We start from the raw sequence: 19,814 nt of genomic DNA, 5'->3' as shown, positions 1-19,814 counted from the left end.
GGTCGTCCGCATAAAGGACGTATTATATCGTTTAATTTTTAACTCCGTCAAGCCGTATAATATAAAATCGGTGTACAACGAACGGTACACGAGAACAGAGCAGTAGTATATCATACGAAATATTATAATATATTATATATAGGTAAAAACAATTGGTCATTTTTTACGGAAAGCGATATTTTCGTCGACGACAGCTAGTGCGTTAAAATCGAAAAAACATTGGCACAAACGATTTTTGTGTTGGTAATTTTCTTGGCTCTCTTGCGGTGGTTCGAATAACTATATAGATTTCGCCATTACGGCGATATCAGCATATTGTATAATATAATATTATACAGTACTACGCGAGTGCGGCGCGCAAGTCGCTGCACGGAACACGATATTATAATATACCTATGTACTACGTGGCAGCGTAGCGCGTATAGTCAGAAGTACTGCGTATATAATATATATATATAGGTAGGTGTGTAGGTAGGTACTTGTATATAATATACGTTTTATATATACATATATATATATATATATATACAGGGTGGGCGTACATGCGTAGAGATAAGTGAACGAAAAAATAAAAAATAACCCGACCCGTGTCGAGATAAGAACACGCGAGAAGTGCTATAAAATATACACGAACGGGAGCGTATACGTTTCCTTTTTCCACTACACACACACACGCACGCACACACGAGTACTGCGGGTATAATATTATAATACTACGCTGCTGTATTTTTGTGTTATTATTATTTTTTTCTACGATATTTATTTCCATGATGAATTGCTCGCACGCCTCTCCGTGGTCCGGTCGCCGCTTCCTGTGTTTCGGCGCAACACCTACCCGAAGTCTTGTACGAGTGTGTGTGTGTGTGTGTGTGTGTGTGTGTGTGTTGTGCGCGATATACATACCGCGCAGGTTTATACCAGGCGTGATAATAAATCGTCCGGCCCGGTAAATTATAATATTATCGTGCCCGTATATATTATAATATATATACGCATACACCCTTTTCATTGCCATGTGATACCATCGGCGCCTCTAGGATAAAAATATTATTATTATTATTATTATTGTAAGGATATTAAACGTACGCATACATACATACATATAATATGTCTTGGCAGCGAGTTCTTTACGTCCTGCATGAGGTGGTTCACCCGAATTTATAGTGATATATATACATACACACACACACACACACACACACACACACACACACACACATATATGATACATATATATATATATATAACTAGTGTATATTATAACGTGTGATGTTGTCTCGTGGTATGCACGCACCTAATACCGTGACCGAAATTTGAAACGTGTGTGTGTGTGTGTGTGTGTGTGTGTGCGTATAAATAATATAATATAATATATTATAAAATAAACGTCGAGATATAAACAGATACATTTTGTGACGAAATTGTGGGGAAAAAAAATGTCGATTACCACCTACGGCTATTTATTATTATTTTATATATGCGACGAAAATAAAAATTATTTCGGTACAACGTTATAACATTATACGTAGTATTATATAGCTTGCCTAGCTGTTGAAGCAATCAAACGCGCATGTTGCGCCTGTAATAGTTGCATTCAGACCGTAGTGGGGTACAACAGCAATAATAATAGTAATATTATGAGCAACTAGATAGTGAATATTATAATATAGACAATCTTTTACAGTGTATTCGGATTGTTTTATTCGGTCACCGCTGTCACATCGCACACATATATATATATATATAAATAATATTTACTTCCCGTTTAATGTTCCCGCACAAACACGCGAAGCCGTGTGTTTATATCGTTACCGCTGTTGTATACACACTATACACTATTATAGTATGTAGCTATTTATGCTGTCAAATATAGAACAAATATTAACGAAACGTAAAAAAAAATTGAAGGAACAATTATATGTTATATAATAATATGGAGTCGATCGAGATTTATGTATGCCGATGACAACATGAACGTTTAAAAAGGTAGGTATATAGAGACTATTTATGTACACCTATATATAGGGAAAGAGATATAGGCGTACAGTTTTATAACAAAAAATATGAATATTATAATATTGTGCTGTAAAAATATACTAAAATCATTGAAATTTCAAAAAAGTCAGTAGAAAAATTATAAAGTACACTGTATAAGTATATACTTAGCTATCATAGTGTTAATAATTGTTATATGATGTATAAAATAAATGAAATACATAATAATATATGAACGGTTTGACGATAATACGAGTTTTGGTGGACGGAAGTACCTCCCAACAATGAATTTTAACGAGTTGTCCATATATGAACATGAAATAATATTGTAATTTTATTCCGATTACGTTTTAATAAAGTTTAACACGTGCGCGTTAACTGACAGCAATGGAAATCGGCTTACGCCTGTTGAATCGTTTTTATTTCATTTAAGCACCGCGTACACCTATATATAAATATTATATTATAATTATTACGATTAACGATATATATATGTGTGTGTGTGTGTGTATTATTTACTCTCTCGGCAATCGCATCAGATGCCATAATGTGTCCATGTCCCATATGTTCGGCGACAAAGAAATAATAGTCATATTGTATATGTACATACCCATATACTACCTATATAGCTATGTATATATTATATATATTATACATGCGTACATAGCTATGCATATAGCTTATAATGCTTATATATTCATGCACAAAACCGTAGTTACTAGTTATGTATATCTACAGGTGGGTTAGGTACACCGTAAACGTCGTGATCGTTTAACTACAACTAAACAGATGTCATATTAAATTACTCGCTACAACATATATTATACACTATAGTTACATACACTTACCTATATTAAATTGAAAAAACCGTAAAATCAAAATCAAATCGCTCATTAGTTACTCCAAGTCCCGAACAGCAAACGGATATATATAGTTATAATATGTATTTTGTATAATAAACTTAGCAAGTAATAATGTGTATTATGCGTTTATTATAGAATTAAAAAAGAGTCGTAAATCCGATAATAATGTGACTGTAAGTTGTAACATATTTTTATATCGATCAATATATTATTCCAAACAAATAAACATTTATAATGATTCTAGACCTGAATAAGTATGATATAATACTTAAACTATAAATAAAATTAATAATAATATCATATATATAATCTCCTAAGGAACGCTAAATAGTAAATTGTTAATAAATTAACAATATAGTACAATACTAATATAATATAAATAATAAACATTAATTTGTATTGATAAATTTAATTTTACCATTTACTTTTTGTATTATTTGTAACGATACAACGTAATATTTTTATTAATTTTACAATATTATTGTAGTGTTGAGTATTTATCCAACTTTTAGTGAAATGTACATTAACCAAAATCACAAATCACGTAGGTACCACATGGTGTAATTTTCTATAGATGCATCTAAAAAAAAAAATTATAATATTAATTAGTTAGTTTTATATTTGTAAAGATATTAAATAATTTATTCTAAAAAAATATTTTCGCGCTTTACATTTACAATATTTATTATAATACATATAGATATATGATGGACATTCTCAATTATTCTCCGATCTTCAGTTTAATCGTTTAATGTTATATTGAGAAAATATTTATTTCTTTTGTTTCTATTAAACTAAAATTGTGTCAATATATTACATTATATTACAAGCCTTAAGGTCTAATTACAAGGATAATGATATTTACATAGTTATTAAGTTTTTGTATTAATTGTTGAAATTTTTTAGCCTTTATAGGTATAGTCGTGGTTTTAAACACAATTCTATACGTTCCATCAGCGCATTTGAGATTGTCGTAGTCATTTTTGAACTGGGTTTTTATCCAATTTTGGAGAAGAAGTATTTCTGTGTCATTGTAAATTTGTCTATTCCTCGTGATCCACCGTAAGGCTTTTAGCCATCATATATTCTCAAAAGCTTATGACCGAGAACTTTGATTTTGTTAATTTTGGTTGAATAAGAGGCTGCTCGCCATACATGGGCAGCCGTGAGAAAATATTGAAGTTGACGTTGCCACAATGGTGTAGTCTGCTGAATATAATATTCCGATGTGTGCTCTTGTATACACCCTAATATTCAAGCAATATAATTTCCTATCCCAAGAGAATGCGTTGGGCATAATACGCGTATATTATAATGTTATATACGAACAAAATATGATTGGCATAGATAATTCGCGAAACTCGATTTAAGCGCAATAAAAAATTACTATACCGCAATAATTTGATCATAAACAAAAATAAAATTTCTACGACAATAAGATAAAATATAAGTATACAGCCAAATGGTATAAATAAATAATAATTCATACGGAATAACGTGCTGAAAGCTCAATAATAATAATAAAATGCATTAAAATATGTACATATATATATACATACACTATGTGCAATTGTTTATTTGTTAACAACAAATCACACATTCGTGACCTTGAAATACACCTATTATTAACATACATTTATTTTATTACTCGTACAATTATACCGGTCGTTATTGTATATATGCGCCAAACCACTATTATTATTGTTCAGCGTTTTTATTTCCAATGATGTAATTTTATTATTTCTCAACGTCTCGACTTGAAAATATATAATATTGTCGGCTGATGGAAAAATAAAAATGAGATTGATAATAGGAACGACTCAAATGCAGCAATCGTCGGGAAAAATATATCCTATTACTCTACGCATGCAAATTTATAATAACGTTTTGCTATATGTGTGTGAGATATAATAATATTATATAATACTTCTTATACGCCCTCTTTTTTTTTTTTTACTTCGTCGAAAAAGTTAGTCTCGAAATGAAATGTCTCACATATAATTAATATAAACATTGGTTATCAATGAATACTTAGGTATAGTAGTATAGTGCATATTGTAATCAATTATATTAGTACTTATACTATATACCTAATATATATAGTAAGTATATATACTAAATAACATTGAGCATTTAATTTGTTTGGTGCATTTGAAGTTTTGGTCTTTATTTTCTTGTTTAAACGTTTAAATATTTTTTTTGTTTATATGTGTGTTTGTTAATTTATTCCAATTATAATTTTAATTTTATTCCGTATAGAATAATCTGTTTTGAGATTTCTGTCGCTGTAAACGCGTAAGTCCATTGCAATTTGCAATAATACATTATGTATTGCGCTTATAAATAAAAATGCATGCACCGAATGAAGAAAACACTCGAGCAATTCATGTATTTCTCAATAGTATACGTATTAACTTAAGTAAAGAATAACTGCAAATAGTGTAAATCCTCTTCCTTTTATTTCATCTACAAATACTTATATATATTTGAGCTAACAAGTAGGCTAATAACCCTCGTCGTGGGAGTGTTAACAGCTAATAATAATAATAATAAAAAGAAAAATACAACAAGTACAAAACATCGCGCATACGTATATATATTATTATTACGATTCACGGTTTACTCGCGACTAATATGATGCGCTATAAGACGTGCGCAAAACGTCGTTATTCGTATATATATATATAGTCTTTTAATAGACCGAAAATAAGCGATCGAGTCGGTTATTGTTTTGTGAAACGACAATCGCATTTCTCGTATTATATTATACACGTCGCATATACATATATATTATTTTTATTATTATTGCATACACTATATGGATTGTGGAAAACAAACGAACCGACGGCGGGACGAGGGAATATCGTTTATTAAATCTCGGCTGCTGCTGCGTGGCATACGCGCGTGCTACCCGTAAAACCCCCAGAGGAGCTCGCCGTGCTGCAGATATATATAACATTATACAATATTATATTGTCGGAAACATCGTGTGCGAAAGGGGTAAATGACGCGACCCCGAGGCTACGTACACACGTATACTACACACGCAACATCGTCGAAAACACTCGTAAACGCGCCCACACACACGCCCGGCACGGCAGCTTTATATATATTATGTACAGACGACGGAATCCTTTTCCCCGCGCCGACATCAAATCACTCGACGTCGACCCGAAATGAACGCCGCGCGCTGAAGAGGTTATTATTATTATTATTATTATTATTATGTTTTCCTGGCAATTGTGTGTGCGCCAACGACTCTATATATATACACATACACACGAGCTTTCGTCGTAAAATCCGAGTATATTTGTGTGTGCGTTTGCCGTAGGAAATCGCACGATTTACCCCAATTTTTCCGCAGGTCTTCGCGGTGGTTCATTATTATATTACACACACACACACACACACATACCTATATATAATTAATATACAAAGGGTCCTCGACGCGCGAGGTAAAACGACGTACTGCAGACGTGAGTTTTGTTATTTCGTCGTTACGATTACCTACACTACAGGTGTTATACATACTATATGTACCTACCTAAAATATTATATTCCCAAAACGTTTTGACGATTGTAATAGAAAATAAGTATTAAAATAGTAAACGGGATATACGTGCGACACTGCAGCAGCGATAAAAAAATCTTCGCAGACGGACGAGGCGAATGAAAAACAAAAATGATATGCGTTGTATATATATAATATTATTGTTCACGCGGGGATTTAGGTTTGGCGAACAGAAATTGAGTATTTTTTTTTTATACATATAATAATTGTAATAATACAATTTAAACAAATAAATAAATAAAATATAACTTACGTGCAATTATTCGTATAGTGAACATTTTCAAAAAGTGCATAATATATCTGTTAAGATTTTACCGATATATTATCGTGTTTTTATCAAAAATTAAAGTCTTATTTAATATCCATTAAATAAACAAAATATGTTATATAGTTAAAACGTATTTTAATTAATATGCAGGAGTGGCAGGACCCATAAAGAGGAGTGGAAGTATAGTTTGGCGAAGTTTAATACTACAAAACAGTCAAAACACTGTATATACGTGCACTATGCATTTAACAATATATTTTTACCTAAAAAATAAAAAAATGTATACATATAATTGATTCGCGAACTGCTCGCCATCACCGTCGATCTGTCTCTTGTTTTATATAAATATATTTTGTATATTAATAAGTATAGAATATAATTATATAGACGTACTGCGAATGATACCATTTCTCCAATCTAGCTGAACAGAGATCACCGGACGTTCAAAAAATAATAATATATCAGTGGACAATGCGTATTTATAACAGGGTAGATCTTTAGTATATATGTATAATTACAATTATTGCAAATGTGTTGCGTTTATAATTTTTAATATTAATATAATATACATTATAATATTATTATTCGGCCATTGTTATGATTCAAGCTCATTTTCTAATCACATTCGAAATTAGTGTTGAACATTTAAATTATTTATATATTAGAATCTTATACTATATACATGATACTTAAACTTAATAACTTATTTTTACCAAATTTTATAATTATTATTCACTATATTGTTTTGATATTTAACGAAAATATAACTGTCTAGTTTTCTTCGTTCGATTCGTTTTTATACTATTCAATAATTTAATACGAATAAAATATGTACTTTTACTGCTAAAAGATGACGTTTATGAGAAAGACAGTGGCAAAATAAATAATTAACACGGACGCGAATAATCTGAATACGTCCCGAGTATAGTGGATAGCTCGTATGTATATTATTATCCGTAGCCTGTAGGTACGCCACGGGGCCGAAAATATAATTATAATACATAACGTTTGGTTACGTTTTGGCTCACTCGAGTGGTTTTTCGCATTATCATATTGTTGTATCATAATATATATGATGGTATTATACACACGTATGTGTATACCGCAGCTGCTATAGGTGTAGTTATTATAATAAATAATAATGCACTGATTTAACTGATAAAATTGACGTATTACACGCTATTATAATACGTCATACTAATACCTATTACTTGTGTCGGATAATATAGCATTTGTAATTAGTGGTTTTTTACACCAACGATATATAGAAGTCACTGCTGTATTATATAATATACACTGCAAGTAATTTTTATTTTTTTTAATTTCCCTAAAGGTGAGTTTACACTTACACCGTAAGTGTACGGTTCACCCGTAATGTGGGCGTAGACCGTTTAGACGAATCCATGTTTGGGTGAATGTTTACTCCGCCAAAATCTCATTTTGCATGGGCGAATAATAGTATGAATAGATTTAAGTATAAGTAAATTAATTTGTGTTATGCAGGTACATAATTGTTGATTGTAAATATAAATAAAATAAAATCACATAAAATGTATATATATATAGTTGATAATTAATAATGAATTTTAAAAATAAATATTATTTATTATGCTACATAGTAATGGCCAATAATTGCAAATAATATTAATGTATACTATCTACTGCAATTTATATGTATATAGTATAATAAAATTGAACATTATAATTATGAAACAGTTATACGATTGCTATATATATAAAAAAAAAAAAACTTATACATTTAAAAAATAATGGTTTCTGAATATTTTAAGTATACTATAAAAAATTTGAAAATCAGAATTAAATAAACGCATATAAAATCATAAAAATGAATAAACATTCTTAAAAATCACACTGCGACTGCGGTATAAAAAGTACCTATTATATGTTCAATGACGAGATATGATTTTACCTATATATATAGGAGGTGCTATGGAGCTATCTAACCCAACTCGGGGGTGTAGACATTTTTATTAGGACATACTCGTATTCGCGTTCAAAACCGTTTGTTACAAAAATTGCAATCTCGTTGAACATTTCATTATTTTTATTGATCATCTCGTTATTGTGTGCACCGATCATGGCAATAATAATAATAATAATATCGGTAATTATAATAATATAATTTTAATCAATTAGCACGGTCCGGATATAGTTTTGCAGATCACACCTGACAATAATAATATTTGTTATGTGTCAATAAAATTCGTTTCTTTCTGCTGCAACGCATATATATATATATATAATAATACAATACTCGAGTATTGTACACAATACGTTTATACATTACATATTATATTATTATGTTGTATACTATTACACATTACAATATTATACCGTCGGCGTATATTGGGGTGAGCGACGTATACAGCGAGGTACCTATATTATACGATCGCGTAGTTATACTAGAATCGACTTTTCAATCGGTTTTCGGATAATAAAGTTTAAAACGGTTCGGTGCACACGTTTTATAATACGACGACGATATTTTGTAACGACATACCGCGCGTACGTATATATACATGTGTAGGTTCCACGTCATTATATTATACAGTGAAATGTGCGATATGCCGTTTTATAATTGAACCTCGGGGGGTATTTTCTCGAGTTTATACATGTGTATATACATAATGTATTATATTATAATACGACATTATTCGTTAACTGTTTGCGAATATTCAGAAAACGTCAACCGGAAACATATTGCGTAATGAGTATATATTATAATATCGTAAGACCCGTGTGCGCGCGGGGCGTAGATGGCGTGTAACTCTCGGTCTATACAATACAATACAATATACTCACTCGTGTATCATAAAATAATACAGTTGTAAGTAGAACGTTAATGATATAGTCTGATCCAAAAAAAAAAATTCATATTATTTTCACGTACCTACTTCGACTGCGAAGGCTGTAGAACTGAAACTCAGAATTGCCCGCACTATAATACTCGTATACCTATATAGCTTATATGACAAGCGCGCAATCCTCAGCTGACGTCGCTCGATTATCATAATGCGGTTGGAACTTACCCGGTTATAATTATGTTATAGGTTATGTTACCACACTGATCGACAGATTCCATATTATAATATCCTCTTTTGGAATAGATCGGGAACGTCATTTGCGGGATTCAAGCGGGGTGCGTGCACTTTCATCCGGTGCACTCGGTGCAGATGTGCTTTTTACGTTTTACAGAATGATAATATAAACGCTTTTCTAATATAAAAAAATAACAGTTCCATATTCCTAGACATTTTTAATGATAAAAGTGAGCATTTTATAATTTTAACTCTGATATATTAAGCAGTGGATATATATTTACCGAATGTTTTAAGCAGATTAGGTGTATACTTTAATATTGAACATATTAAATTATCTTCTGAATTTTGTTAGCCTTGATCATTTCTACCTAAAAAAATATGGGTAAGGAAATATATACTTAGCGAATAACGACAATAAAATTACCTATAATTTTTTAAAAGTAATTTACTCAACAGTGCTTTAATATAAATTATATCAATTCTATGATAGATGTCAATATTACAGATTTTTTATTCTTTGAAGAATTATATATAAATTTTCCAGTACTCAACTCTTAAAACTAATTATTCAGTTTCCGTGGTTTTAAAAGTATACAACGTGATTGTAATAACAATTTACCTATTATCGCATTGTGCCATTATTGTCACTGTTCATTAATTTTTAAGGTAACACGTAATTATAATAATATACAATTGAGGAACGAAATCATTCAAAAATTACTTAAAATAGTGTCATAAATATATTATTTAATACGTAAACAGTAAAAACGCAACGACAAAATAAAAAAAATAAACAATATAATTGCGCATCTCGTGTTAGGCCCGCACAGAGGTCTACACTCGTGTATAGTTACTTAAAACGCTATCCTATAAGCTATAAATAAATCACAAACAGCTAAGACACGTATTTCATATCATTTTTTTGTTTTGTTTTTAATGTCAATGCACTATAATTATACTTAACAATTTAACATACTATATTGTAACTATATTATCGTACAAAATGCACATTACGGGTTTAGTGCAAAATCGGTTATTAATTATCTTAACATCGAGTGTAGGTATACTTAATATATTTTACGTATCAAATTTTATCGTCAACACTAAACATAATAATATAATGGCAAGTCTCTTAAATTAAATAATAAAAAATAAAAATGAAAGCTTAGTTGTTGGAAATAACCGCGGATTATTTGTTATACAACAGTTAGGTACATAACCGGAGTTGCATTACAGCAGGTGGTGTATATAGGCACACACACACGCGTCGTGTACGACACGAGGTACGTTTAGATACATCCGAAGGTTAATACATCCTTTTAAAATAGTTCCGGTTCGAGTTTTGGGGGAGTGGGTTGGTAAAATAGTGATAACAATAAAAAATAAAAACTGTCGAAAAATCGCCAAAACGTTGGTTTATCTTAAGGATATTAAGATAGTGGAAAACATAAAAACAACGAATAAAGTGAGTAAGCGAAAAAAAAAAAACGAAAAAACAATAAAAACAATAAACAGAACGTCCACATGGTTATCTCGTCGACGTTAACAAATAACAAAAACGCGGTCATCGTTTGTCGTGGAAAATCGTTCGGAGGCGGGTCAGACGGACGTCCGCCGGCGCCGCATAGCGTTTTTCTGCAGCGTCCGTTTCTCCGGAGGAACCGCGGTGGCCGTCAGCGACGCGTGTCTGGACCGCCGGCGCCGCTGGTCCCGCCACAATATCATCTTGGCGGCGCGCGCGTCTCCCACGGCCACAGCGTAATCGAGCGGCGTGACGCCGTTGTGCCGGACGGACGTCCGACACCGGTCCGACGACAGTATGGCCGCCATCATGCGGTACCGACGGTGCCGGACGGCCACGTGTAGCGGCGACCCGTACGCCTCGGTGGTCATGTTCGGCGACACGCCGCACGCCAACAGGAACTCGACGGCGTCCACGTCGTGCCGGACCACCGCCTTGGCCATGCGGTTCGATTGCACCAGCTGCGCGGTAACCGTCACGTTGCGGCCCCACGCGTACACGGCCACGTCGAGCGGGCGGCGGCCGGCCACCGCGTCCCGGGCGTCCACGCACGCGCCCGCGTCCAACAGCCGGTCCACTAGCGCCGGCCAGTTGCCCCGTACGGCGGCGTGCAGCGCCGTCTCGCCGTCGGTGCGGCGCGCGTTCACGTCCACGCCGCGCGCCAGTAGCACGTCCACCACCTGCCCGCGGCCCATCGAGGCGGCCACCACGAGCGGCGGTCTCGGCCGGCCGCCGGCGTGCAGCACGTCCAGCACACCGGGCTCTATGTACGCCAGCAAGCACTCCAACATGTAAACGTCTCCTGCGAAACACATCGTCGTGATATTATTATGTTACATTACCGTATAAACACGATCGCGTGCGTTGATTTAGGTCACCGCGCGAGGTATTGCAGACCGATAAGATGTTGTTCTACCCACAAGGTCATATTATAGTAAAATAATTAATAACTTATAGGTATTACCATTTCAGTGGCGTATAATGGTGGGAGGGGGGTTGGGGTTCAAACTCCTCCCGAAATTTATGGCTGGCACGGGCACTGATTTTGCAGATTGTATAATTAATTGGAATTTAAAAATGTACATTTTTTTTAACCTTACCCCCTCTGAAATTAATTTTTATATACGCCACTGCCTGCATCATGCGAATTTATATACTTAAGTTAAAAATGTAAAAAAAAGTCGAACATGCCTCTATATATATATATAACTTATAAGTGTACCTATATGCGGTGTATACATTATATGAAGTTGATTTACTTTTTGTAAAACTTATATTCTATATATATAAGCGCAATAAAATCGGGTATACTTTTTACATTTTGTCTGCGCACAACAAATTTTTATACATTTTTGGTCTAAAATAAATTCTCAATTGTCCTATAATGGTTAATGATTTAGCTTTAGTCGATTGCGTAAAGTGATTTTTAACATTTCCGGTGACTGTATTTCCTTGTAGACCTAAGACAGAGGACGAGGAGGTAGGGGGCAGCGTAAGGGGTGGCATTGAAAAATCACTTACCAGACTCACAGGCCGAATGGACGACCGTCCAATTCAGGTCGTCGTTGTGCAGGTCCACGACGACGGAGCCGTGTTCGAGCATGAGCCGCATCAGTGACACGTTGTTGCGGGCGACGACCGTGTGCAATGGCGCCCGAGACGAGCCGGGTGTGCGGTTCACGTTAGCACCCGCCAAAACCATCAGCCTGGCCACCGCGTCCTTTTGCCAGTGCAGCGCGGTCAACAGGGGCGTCCGGGACTTGTGGTCGAGGACGTCCACGCGGGCGCCGGCCTGGAGCAACGCCACCGCCGCCGCTTCGTTGCCCCGTCTGGCGGCCAAGTGCAGTGCGGTTTCCTGTTTGAACGTCCGGAAGTCAAGCAGTTCTCGGCCGTTCTTTCGCAATACCATCGTCTGTAGTATTCGGACGGGGAACTCGTAATATACGGCGAAATGTAGACACGTCCAACTGTGCAAGTATACAATATAAACACAGAAATGTCAATGTCAAATAAATATATAAAGTAAAATTGTTAACGATAAATCGTATAATATTATAAATGGTTAATTTATATTGTATTAGAAATGTATAGAAATGTCTCAGTGACTACACCGTGGTTATTAGATTTGATTGTCAAGATGACTTTTATACAACAGCGCGTGGAGCGTCTTTTCAAACGTATTCAAATAGTAAAATTTATAAATGAATAACCGCGTTTTCTTAACTTTTACTGTAAGTATACACAAGACCAAAATAGTGTTGATTTCACTTCAAAGTTATTTAATTTTACATCAAAGGTAAATTATTTTGATTTTTAGCCGAGTATTTAAAGGTTTTTTATGGTATTCAACACTACAAATCTGATTTTATTTTAAGATTTTTACTTTGAAAATAATTGTATACCGTGCTAATATTGCGAGGTTTTAATTTTTGATCGGATCTATACGACGTAAAAATCGACATAACAATAGTGGTTTAAAGAAAAATAATAATTGGTATATTTACTTTACAGGACTCTACCACTTTTTACCGTATGGTATAGTAGTGAGCAGATAATATACATACGTGAGGAATTTAATGCGTTCAAATGGCTGGAACACGATTGACCTTTTTCACAACACGATTGAGCACGGTTACGATAAAACAATAGGAACCCCAAAAAACCCCAAAAACAACACGATTGAGCATGAAAATAGGCGCGACGTTGCCACTTGATACCGTAGAATATTATTATTAAAAAATAAAATACATTTTAATAAAAAATAGTTGCAAAGTTTCACTCATATACATATAAAAAAAAAAAGTAAAAATTCAAATTTCTTTCCCTAAATACTTATTTCCGACTTTTAATAAGTATTTAAGTAGATTGTCAGCATTTTTAGATTTAGAATACTCCTGATAAGCCTTTATAGTGATGTTAATTTTTTGGTTTTCGAATACTAAGTCGTAACCGATATTTTCAGGTATTTTATTAAAACCACCGTTTATTCCTACAAAGTACCTATACCTATTAATTCATTTATAATATAATATAATCGAAACTATAAAAACTATAAAAATATAATATATACATTAAATCATACGATCAATAAAAAAGTGAAAATCTGACAACGTTGAACACAATATTTATATTTTTTATCGTGCTCAATCGGGTATCACCGGTTCAAATTACCCGTATAAGTCGTGTACCATGGGATCGGCACCCTTTTCCAGCAAGAATTGTGCTACTCTCACGTGCTTGCTCCTCGTGGCCAACAGCAGTGCCGTGAGCCCCGCCGACGGGTCTTTATATTCTATGTCTGCTCCGCGGTTGAGCAGCTTGTTCATCAACATAGTGTTGTCGCGTGTCGCGGCTTTGTAAAACGCCTTGTTCACCACGCTGTTCGGCATGTCACAGTTTATCAATACGTCTAAACATCGTCTGCACAAAGAAATATCGCACATTACCAGTCAGCCGTATTGGTGATGAGCGCATTTTACGTAAACAAATTGTTCAGTAAATTTACCGTATTTTTTTTTATGAATATTATGTTACGATTGCAATTTTATAATTAATGTTGAATGAGTTAATAACCAACGGTTATCAATAATTACCGTGTACATTATTCTAGCAATAATATTTTAGTTTACCTTTACAATAATATAATTATGTTATACGTCCAGTGTCCACAGGCACTCTTGAACCGAAAAATGTAACGGTTTTACAATTACATGTCTTTTGCGTATGCGCACAATGCACACGATTTATATAGTAAAAAAAAACTGATTTGATTATCAACTTTCTCTGGTATCAAATAAGAATGCAAAAAAACGTAAAGTTATAATAATACACGAAGAACCGCAAAAACTAACGTTGAACGGGGGGTCGTAGTACTACCTTTTAAAACAATAACAATTGCAATTATCTAAAATGTTACTACCAAAGGCCTCGAAAAACAGTTTTTTTTTAAGAAAAAACTAATTTTACATCCTTTTAAGAGTGTAGGCTGGTTGAGGGACTTTTACAAATAGGCTATAGAAATAGAATGTATTAAGTCGCCCTATTATTGAAAACAATAATACATTTCACTGTTTTTACTGTGGTCTGGAGGTGGAAAAATTTCGTTTGCTGAAACATTTAGCTGTCCTGTTTTAAATCAAAATTGGGGCTCTTGGTTAAACATCGTCATTTGGTAATGATTATTAGACTATTTACATTGATCTGTCTGCAGTTTATGTCCGAGAGTATACATAACTATTTATATTGTTATATTATTATTTGTTTACTAATTAATAATCCTTGTCGGAATGGGCCATTAGACCCATATATTATTATATAACTATACAAAAAATAATTATTAAACGCATACAATTATTAATTTTTAACTTATAACCTCCTCCCCCCCCAAAAAAAAAAAAATTGAAACCCTAACCACAAGTGTGCGCCACTACAACACGGTTGGCGCAAACACGAAAACAGATGATATTATTCATAAATAAAAATATTACTCACTTGTCGTTCGTCAACGTGGCCAGGTCCAACGGCGTGTTGTCAGCACTGTCCATGGCGGCCGGGTCGGCGCCGTGGCCGATGAGCAGCTCGACCACTTGGTGTCTGCAGTGCAACACGCACAGGTGCGCGGGCGTCTTCATGTACTTGTTTCGCGCGTTGGGGTTGGCGCCGCGGTTCAGCAGCAACCGGACGATGTGCTGGTGGCCGAACTGCGCGGCCACGTGCACCGGGCGGTCGGACGCCCTGCCGGTAGGACGGTGAGTCAAGCGTCGGTTGCGCGTAATCGACCGCTTCACCGCCGAGTAGTTTCCCAGAACGATCGCGCCCCGTAGATCCGAGGCCGAGGCCCACGTCCGCTTCCGGTAGTAGTACTGCAGCACACGCATAACGCGATTTGCCCGTATTGCAATGATGATATTATTCGCCTTTGTTGACCTTTGCCGCGATCCGTTTTCGATCAAGTCATCCCGTCGCATACATCATGCATACATATATATATATATTACCTGACTTGAAACAAAACGGTGTAATAATAAATTTAATGATCGACTCGGGAAGCAAAATTGATGTGGATTGAAGTGGACGGATTAATCAGACAATTTGAAAACTGCGATCCGAGGGAAAAATTATTGAACAGATACCAGTGGTGGGGACTGGGGGGGGGGGTCCGCCAGGCAATTAAGTTGTTTTTTTGTGCGATACTTTGTATTAAATTTATTATTTCTAATAGCTGTGTATAATATTGTTGGAAAAAAAAACTATTTCATTTAAGTATTATCATTAATTAATACGTATAAACACTGCACAATTTACAAAATATTTATATTTTAAATCACTTATATAATTAACTAATATTAATATCATTCTAAGGAACGTCGTACGTGCATGTGGCGGCACAAGATATTTTTTATTTGGGTAGGGGATGGATACCGGGCGAAAATTTTCTCTGGTGTGGCATTTATGTATGACTACTCGATCATATTACCAACTACCTAGTTTATTATTATCAAAAATGTACTACAATAAAACTTCAAATTTCCTCCGTTTTCTTTTATTTGTATGTAACAATACATAACTTTTTAATTTTTAATGTATGAGATTTTAGAAGGAGTGCCGTTAGTATTAAACTCTATTAAGTATATTTATTTCTAAATGTTCATAAAAAGCATATTTAATTTGAATATAACAGTCAAATTTAAAAAAATACAAATCGAGTCTAAAAATTATTTAAAGTAATTAATACTATTGTCTATTTTATATATTAATAATGATTTATAATTTCTTTATTTACTTACGTTTTTAACATTAAATATTATAGGGGTAATGGAGGGACAAAATCAAATGTTGGGGAGGCACTTGCCCACCCTGGCCACCGTGTAGCACCGCCCCTGGGTGCGTGATTACTTTATTACTTGGCCTTGTCTTAAGTTAACAATAACTAGATAGTAATTTTATATAAAATAGTTTCCTAATATTATATATTATGTGATTTGTTTTTGGAAAAGTTTAATTTTAACCAACCTATCGTACAGCTAATATAAATAAAAAATTAATTACCAACTATTTAACAAAATAAATTATTTACATAATAACATATCCGGATATCCCTGGAGATATGGGTTGGCAAATAGTCTCCACTCAAAATTAGAACTTTTGAATTATAATATAATAATTTGATCAAGTACCTATCAGAGTAAAACAATAAAAAATGATTAAAAAGTTCTCTTTTCTTTGTACAAATTTAATTTTAATATATAATTTGGAAGCTTTAGAGGCCAAGACCCTTAAAATGTACAAACAGATAAATTAGCCCCCTCCCCAATAAAAACAAACTAAGCGGTTACTAGACACTACTATAAATAATAAATTTATAGAAACTTTCATTTAAAATATTGTTGGAACGCTAGTAAATATAAAAACAATTTTGTAAAAAACAAAATTGGTGATTAAATAAAGCTTTTGTTTACCCATCTTTCTAACCCTTTAAAAAAAAAATAGTTAACAAACGCTGATATAATATTAATATACATACAACATATTATATATTATTAAATACTCGTATATCGTGTATAATAATATATAGGTAGATGTCTAAAATAAGTCACTCTTCGGTTTTTCATGGCGCTTAATATAAATATAAGGTTTGTTTAAGGTATACAGATTGTTTATAAGGGTTGTATAAGAGTGTGTAACAAATATAATTTAAATATCAGCCTTCTCTAAAATTATAGCAAATTTCTGCTAACATAAAAGATATTTTAATGGATGGACATTTGAAATTCAGTAACCATTATTTTAAAAGTCCACAAAAGTAATTGGCGTTAAATATCTAAAAGAATACTAACATCTATTTATCAATATTATTCAATATTACCGGACGAAATAATTTAAAAAATAGACGAAAACAAAAGTTTTAAACTGATCCCGTATTCATATGGTTTACATAATAATCTAATGTATTGTAGTATTGTGTTGTATAGAAGGTTTTGGTATTTAGTATGTCAAGTGTGTTGTGGTGAAGAATTACGATCTTGTCGCAAACTTAACGGTCGTCTTAATTATCAATTCGACCTACATCCGGTCATATTTAAAATTTAATTCAATAATAATAGAAACGCGCGTTTGTGCGGACGGGGGAAAAAAAATAATAAAAATCTGTCTAATTGAAACGTATAGAATTACTTAAAAGAGTGTGACAAATTCGGACACTGCCAACGTTCGGCCTTTCCAAACGTTTTTATCAGAGGGGTCATTTAATTGTTCCAAAAACCAGTTCATTGAAGTTTATTAGGATTCATTATGACGGGATTTTCAACCTCGAATTTTAATTTGAACATTTAAACGTCTGGCAGTCGAGTCGTTCGGGACCGATTGCGTCGACGATAATTACCATCGAAATATTATCAATTAACATCGGCTATTTTCGTGGTAATACATTTATTGAAAAAAGCGTTATTTATATACAATTTGTTCATAAGGCTATCTGTTTTAAACTATATAGAACTTTTATTCGACGAGCTATATTCTAAAATAACGTTTTTGGCAAAATTATTTAGAAAACAGACGAATTAATTAATTGCATTTTGCGTAATTTGCGGCCCAAACACTGAATTCGTTCGTATGCGGCTTTGATGTGAATGTATTAAATTTTAATTATTTTAATTGTATATTCAATATTTATATTGCCGACGATCGGAATTTTATAATAACTATCATCGAAAAATGCGTGCAATACACGTGTCGCGTTTTACGAATAGCCAATTATTAAACTCCTATTTCGTGTCGACGAAGTGAAACGACGGTAAGACGAAAAGGACCGTCTTTTTATGGTAATAATTAGTATTGACTAACGATTAATAGTAATCATTAACGCGGACGACATAAAAATAACGTATTAAACAACGATATTAACATAATACTATTATACAGTAATAGGTACTCACGATAATTTGTCTCAACCGCGACCTTGTTCCGCCGACGGATTTGATTTGACGACTAAAAAAATTACCGAGCTCGTTGAAAACCAATACTGTGAAATCCGATTACAAGGTAACGCAAATAGATAAGAAAAGTTCCTAATAATAACGTACCCCGCCGCCGTGCGCTGCGTACAGAGTGATTTCGTTTTCACCGCGAACCGCGCGGACCGTATAATAATATAATAATAATGTTATGTGTGGCGGGTATTATCCGCGCGATACATCGTATCGTATGCGTACGATGAGCGATTTTTTCGGGGACTTGCCGTTGCGGTGATATTGTTGAATTTTTTTTCGCAAATCAAAATTAATTATTTCACTCGCAAGAGGCCGGTTCGATATCGCTCTGTATAATAATGTTATGACACACTGACGCTGTTTCGCGATCCGACGGCCGCGAACAGGTATATATAATTTTGTACCGCACGCCATAATATTTTATTATTATCGTCGTAGTACCTTATCGATCCGAACGAGATAATATTTCATATAACGACTCTTATACGGTCTTATTTCACTATATTATATAATGCGAGGTGGTGCTACCACTGGGGGGGTACCCC

General features: G+C 33.9%; 1 protein-coding gene across 3 annotated transcripts; it reads right to left on the bottom strand.

Annotated features, from left to right (window-relative positions):
• Positions 1-10,486: 10,486 nt before the first annotated feature.
• LOC132930446 (ankyrin-3-like) lies at positions 10,487-19,343 on the bottom strand. 3 transcript variants are annotated; one of them, XM_060996327.1, is made up of 6 exons: positions 19,216-19,267; positions 17,358-17,457; positions 15,773-16,282; positions 14,453-14,701; positions 12,803-13,248; positions 10,487-12,083 (listed from the first exon to the last, which is right to left on the bottom strand). In XM_060996327.1, exons 3-6 carry the CDS (start codon positions 16,246-16,248, stop codon positions 11,359-11,361), a joined length of 1,896 nt encoding a protein of 631 aa, XP_060852310.1. In that variant the 5' UTR covers positions 16,249-16,282; positions 17,358-17,457; positions 19,216-19,267; the 3' UTR covers positions 10,487-11,358. The 3 variants fall into 3 exon arrangements, with proteins under 3 accessions (XP_060852310.1, XP_060852309.1, XP_060852308.1); XM_060996326.1 differs by lacking the exon at positions 17,358-17,457 and having other exon boundaries at positions 15,773-16,278; positions 19,216-19,343; XM_060996325.1 differs by lacking the exon at positions 17,358-17,457 and having other exon boundaries at positions 19,216-19,333.
• Positions 19,344-19,814: the final 471 nt, after the last annotated feature.

The sequence above is a fragment of the Rhopalosiphum padi genome, chromosome 4, assembly GCF_020882245.1.
Source record: "Rhopalosiphum padi isolate XX-2018 chromosome 4, ASM2088224v1, whole genome shotgun sequence".
Classification (NCBI taxonomy): domain Eukaryota; kingdom Metazoa; phylum Arthropoda; class Insecta; order Hemiptera; family Aphididae; genus Rhopalosiphum; species Rhopalosiphum padi.
Note: the sequence above shows the minus strand (reverse complement) of the source record. Positions and strands in the feature narration are given on the sequence as shown.

Bases quoted from the DNA above. Each gene is read 5' to 3' on its own strand.
- LOC132930446 (XM_060996326.1), bottom strand. From the start codon at position 16,248: ATGCGACGGGATGACTTGATCGAAAACGGATCGCGGCAAAGGTCAACA. The intron at 14,702-15,772 runs GTGAGTAATATT...TTCTTTGTGCAG, and splicing joins GCCACGTTGACGAACGACAA to ACGATGTTTAGACGTATTGA. The intron at 12,084-12,802 runs GTAAGTGATTTT...TGTGTTTCGCAG, and splicing joins CCATTCGGCCTGTGAGTCTG to GAGACGTTTACATGTTGGAG.